The sequence below is a fragment of the Haplochromis burtoni genome, unplaced genomic scaffold (assembly GCF_018398535.1).
Source record: "Haplochromis burtoni strain Fernald_Lab_line unplaced genomic scaffold, NCSU_Asbu1 Contig_1572, whole genome shotgun sequence".
Lineage (NCBI taxonomy): Eukaryota > Metazoa > Chordata > Actinopteri > Cichliformes > Cichlidae > Haplochromis > Haplochromis burtoni.
The window spans coordinates 6,590-12,162 of record NW_024583933.1 but is presented as its reverse complement, the minus strand read 5'-3'; the positions used below and the strand labels follow the sequence as shown (position 1 = coordinate 12,162).

The following is a 5,573-nucleotide window of genomic DNA, read 5'->3' as shown; positions in this document are numbered from 1 at the left end:
CCCAGCATAAACTCTGCCGATCCCTGTGCAACATGTACTTTAGGTGGAAAGTGCAATAATTAAAATACCTCTCTTATATCCATATAATGTATTCCACTTCCACTGTAAAAGCTGCTATCATTAGAATTATTAGCTGTTATTTATGACAGCGTAAAACATATTTGTTATTACTCTTTTATTCTAATAGTATGACTTTTTTTAGTAGATGATGTGCCCTGTCTAGCTACCTAGGGCTAGCTACAGCTACCCCACAAAAAGATCCAAAAATAACCACAAAGAGGTTGGAAACAACCTCAAAGAGATAAACGGACTCAAACCAACCAGAAGATTCACAAAACACAAAGAACACACAAAGAAATGCAATTCCACTACAAAGAGACACAAAATGACCTAAAGATGATCACAAACGTGAGTCACCACAAAGATACTCACAGTGGCCAGAAGGAGACAAAGACAGAGGTCAGAGTTATTACAGTTTATTATTTTAGAAATAATCGTTTCTCTTGGTTTTAATTGTTGAAGTATTAGTTAGCTGAAATGTTTGGGGTTTTTTTCACATTTGTCTTTAGTTTAGGTTTATTTAACTATAATAACCGTGGTCCAGGTAGGCCATGAGTGGATCTTAGTGTTCGGCCTCAGGCTGACAGCCTCCTACACAAGTGTGCTATTACAGCTGCTTTAACCTGCCCACACTTGCTGTGCACCACTTTGCAATCCACACTCCCCTGACCCCAGCAACTCTGAGCACTGAGCACATGGATGCGTGAAACAACAGGCATTAAAACACACCTGAAACACTGTGAAGGATTAATAAAGCTGTTTGACTTGTGTCACACAATTGTTGGGTTAACAAACTGATACCAAATTGCATATAAAGTCTTACAGTGCATTTCCTCCCTTTTATAATATTTGAAAACCCCCTTGGCACCAGTTTGGATTTCCAACATTCTGAAGAGTCAGTGAACGCACCGTGAACATCTGCCACATTGTTTTGTTGCTCAGTCACGTAGCCAGAAAATCTCCTTTGGTCCTGGAAACCTGCCACAGTTTCTCCTCATGCATTTGGGCTGGAGTTGTGCTTGTTTTGAAGGCCTCTGCCCCACTTTTACACAAAGACGAGTTCATTATGAAGACAATATGAATGCACACAGGAACGCAAACATATACGCACAAATGGCTTCCACAGCTAGCAGAATTATGGTGAAATATGATGCTTTAATCTTGCATGTCTGACGTTTGGGACATTAAATCGTAATCGTACTATTTTGGTATCACTGACTGAAAATCATTTTTGGGATACTCATGAAAATGTATTTTAAAATCTAGGGAGCATGGGGGGTGGGTGGGGGGGACTTCTTTAAGTTTCATCGGTTGTAGGTATTTAAACCCAGCTGGGTGTTGTCCCTGAAGAGGGTAGTTGATCATGTGCCACCTCACACAAGTCAAGGTGTGGAAAAACAAGTTGTGAAATCAGCAGAGGTTTCAGGTGAAACCATTGTTGTGAAGCTTTGCCTCACCCTGTCATTCGACCTATTGAGATAAACTGATGAAGGATGTAAGTGGAGGTTAGGGCTGGGCGATATGGCCTAAAATTCATATCACGATATAATTTGAAGCGTGTGCGGTAACGATATATACGCTACGTGATTGCTAGCGACACACTCCATCAGAGCCTTCAAAAGTTCAGTCAGAGCAACGGCCGATGAATCATCGTCACAAAATCCATAATATAAGTCCATCAGTGCCAAAAGGTGGAACCTTGGACACAAAAGCCAGCAGATGGGCTTTCTGCCATGTCTGACATGCACTGCACTTTCCTCCTGTTTTAAAGAATTACAGGTGTGAAGGGGTTCAAGCAGATTTGCACAGCAGCTGTTTCTCCTCCACATTCTGGAAACAGAGAAGGTGGCAAAGACTTACACCCCACAGCAGGAGATGGAAAATGCATCTTCAGACGAGACCAGAACAAAGGGAGCTGCTATGCTTATGTTTTTTGGTTTTGTGTGCTTTTCTCCTCACAGGAAAGGGACAGGTTTGACCCTCAAACCAATGTTTGCTCACTGTGAATCATTTACTGGTTTGGTACCTTTAAATTTCATTCATTACTTTCTACTCATTCACAGTAAAGTTTTGGTTGACATCTATCCCATTCTCTGAGTAAAAAGTACATAATAACTGTATCATGTGCCGGGCCTTGTACATTTGTACCGCGCGCTCTGATTGGTGCAATTCCTGGTGAGATTCTGAGATATCTTTGGCATATCTTGAAAAATCAGCGTTGCGATAGGTTGGTCAGTCCCAAATGTTTGCATCTGTAGCCTGGATAAAGTTCCTGTGAGGTGAACATGATGGACAAATATTTTCATTAGGTGTGTAGCTTAACTGTGTGAGTTCTTTGTGTGCAGCTTTTGTACAGTTGCTGATTCACTTACCTCGAATCATTCAAACGTTGAGTGCAATTAATTTACCAAAATGACAAAACATACAACACTGTAACACAAAAACCCACAGACCTGCAACAGGATAATAACATGTAGTGTAAATGTAGAAATTCTAACTTTATTTAACCAGGAAAAAAAACTCTTTATCTGTTTTACAAGAGTGTCCCTGGCCAAGAAGGACAGCTGTACGAACATGAGAATGATTTGGGTTACTCCACTTTCAGTTCTTCACATAGAGATTTATTACACGTCAGTCAGAGAGAGTGGCGAGAGGGGGGAGTGTGCCCGTGGACTGCCTGTGAGAAAAGGTTGTTTTTAAAAATGTGTTTGTTTTCAGCCTCCCCAGCTGTTACAGGCCCTTATTGTTGTGCAGCTGGTAGCCTAAACCATAAAGCACCAGCTCAGGAGGCTTTCCATTTGAGACTGCTGGAAGTCTGTCAGCAGGTGTTGAGGGAGGTGAGGAGTCCAGGCGGGCCGAGAGCTCCGAGAGCGCCTCACCTCACTGTGTTTCAGACCTCGAGTTCCTGAAATCTGCAATCGCCTTGTGTTATGTAATGTTTTAGTGCATTGTACCATTCTGTTAGATAAGGCACCTCCTTTTTGATGGCAGGTAAAAACAGAGCTTGGAATACCCCCAAAAAATCACATGAAGACCCCTCCCCAGGCTTGAGCCCAGGATCATTGCATGTATTGTTGTTGCATAAACCTGTTTAATTTATGACCTCGAGAATGCTGCAGCAGCACTTCAGATCGTTTCAAGATGAGCGTGGTGTTTAGTTGGTAATGTGTGGACTCCTTTAAAGCAAAAGCAGAGCAGGAAACTGTTTTCTTTGTGAAAGTGGTCGCTGAGGAGTCCATGTGCGCTCAACGTGAGGTTCAGAGATTCAGCAATCCTAGTCATTATAATATGAATGTAACTCATTGAGGGCTGAATAAAAACATTTTGTTCCCTGGCACATGTCTCTTCAGCCGAACAAGGAAATAATGACGACATTCAAGGATGTTCACAGAACGATTGAGAAGATGAAGGATAATGTCCAGCAGGCTCCCCTCGTCGTGAAAAGACTTGAAGCTCTGTGGAAACTGGTGTTTTTCCTCGACCAGAGGAAGGAAGTTCAGCTGTCTGATGTGAAAAAAGCTCTGGAGAATTTCCTAGAGACTTTGCAGAAAGCTGAAATACTGAACATCAAATTCACAGAGGCTCACAAGATGAATAAGATGTGGAAGAGTTTGAAAATCTGAACAAGAGCCTCACTGATGACTACATATCGCTGTCTGGGGCTCTACACATCGATCGGGAGATGAAGCTGGATAAACGAGAAAAAAATGTCCAAGCTGGAGGCAAAATTAGCAGAGCAGGAGGAGACACTGGAGGAGACACAGAAAGGAGTGGCATCAAATTCAGCCCAAGAAAAGAACACGTTCTACTGTGTCCTGCAATGAAGATCAGACCACACATTATAGGAAACTTTGTTAAACCTCTGAAATCACAAAGTTTAAAATATTTGAGATCATTATAATTAACTAGCTCATGATGTGCTTCATTCTTCAACTTGATTTATATGTGATGTGTAAAAGTATAAAAGTCCTACGAATGTATTATTCTTGATCTTTGTGGTGTTTTCACTGTGAATTTTAATTCCAGAAAAGAAGAAGAAGAAAACAGAAACGCAGGAAAGTGTTTCTCTGCAACAGCTGAACACTCGATCCGACTAGTTTGGCGTTTCAGCTCACCGATGCGACAGAAACATTAGTGGGAGATATTTCTTGGCAACTTTTAAAAGATTTGTCCAACTTATTCCAACGTAAACCCTGTCCGTGAAGCCAGGGGACATTTCATGGGCTTATGTGATTGGACGAGAGGGTGTAGTGCTACGTTATTAGCCAATGACTGTTGATCACCACGCTGCATCCTCAGACTGCACAGTTTGAAGCAGATCAGATGAACGATTGTTAAATTAGATGAAAACCACACAGACACACAGACTCCTTGATTTATTAGAGATTCATTTAGCACTAGGACAAGAGGACACAAATTACATAACAATGTGAAAGAGAATAAATATGTGTGCACTCATTTCAGCAAGGAATAATTTCATTGTTTCACAAAACTTTATTAAAATTGTTTGTTTTTGAATCCCTCTCAAATCTATTTAATCGTGGAAAAAAGTAGTATTTCTTTTACAAAAGAATTTCTCGAGAATGAAAGTTACCTTCACAGCTTCCCAGTCAAGAAGACCTTCCAGGAGGAATGAAGGCCCATGAGGATTAAATAGGGATTATTATTGATCACAAATCATGCAAAGCGACTGGCCAAACTAGTAGAGCCGAAAACCCATCGGTGAAACAGTTCTGACGACAGAAACAGGGCTGATGGTCCTAATGACGGGCATCGGGGGCATGTTATTGGAGACAAGAACGCGAACTGTTGTAGTTTTGCAGAAAGGCTGGGCCAAAACAGGCGTCGAAGCCCGCATGGGTGCCATGATGTAGGCGGTAGGCACGGGAGGAGAGGGGATAGGCGGTGCTGCTGGGGAAAACGTAGGACATGGGGGGTTAGGCAGCGGTGTGTAGGGGCGCCCTAAAACAGTTTCATACACCTTGTGCAGTATGTCGCTCTGCTCAACCTGCAGAGCTCCAGAAAGCATCTGGAAGTTCTCAGTGAGTCTTTGGTTCACCTCGCTGAACTTTGCTCCAATGCTGCCTGACATCATGAACTGCTTAAGCCGATTATTTTTTGAGAATTTTGACACCAGTTTCTCAGCATGTTTCAAGATGGTGTGGAGTTCCTTCAGCGCTTTCTCCACAGCGCCAGAGTTTCTGCCTGATCCCCTTTCTTTGACGGTTAAAACCAGTCCCTCCAAAGCTCTGACCCTGTCAGCAATCCGCCTGCAGCGTTCGTCATTGTCCTTCATATTGTCATACATCTCGATGATGGTTGGGCAGAGGCCGAAAAGTTCGGAGACCAGCTTATCCATGGTGAACTGTAAGGAAAGAAAGGTAACAGAACTGTAACGGTGCCATGGAGAAGTAAACTTAACTAGACTGAATTCAAATCAAAATCAAATCGAAATTTATTTATATAGCACATATTAAAACAACAGTGTTGACCATAGTGCTTCACAGTCAGTA

At 42.2% G+C, this 5,573-nt stretch overlaps 1 protein-coding gene across 2 annotated transcripts in view; it reads right to left on the bottom strand.

Annotated features, from left to right (window-relative positions):
* Window positions 1–2,521: 2,521 nt before the first annotated feature.
* The window catches only part of LOC102310148 (mixed lineage kinase domain-like protein), an 8,137-nt gene continuing 5,085 nt past the window's right edge, over window positions 2,522–5,573 (bottom strand). For both annotated transcript variants that reach the window (XM_042217073.1, XM_005952377.3), the window contains one exon: window positions 2,522–5,425. In XM_042217073.1, the coding sequence (XP_042073007.1) occupies window positions 4,760–5,419 (660 nt within the window). In that variant the 5' untranslated portion in view covers window positions 5,420–5,425 and the 3' untranslated portion in view covers window positions 2,522–4,759. The remainder of the gene's footprint in view (window positions 5,426–5,573) is intronic.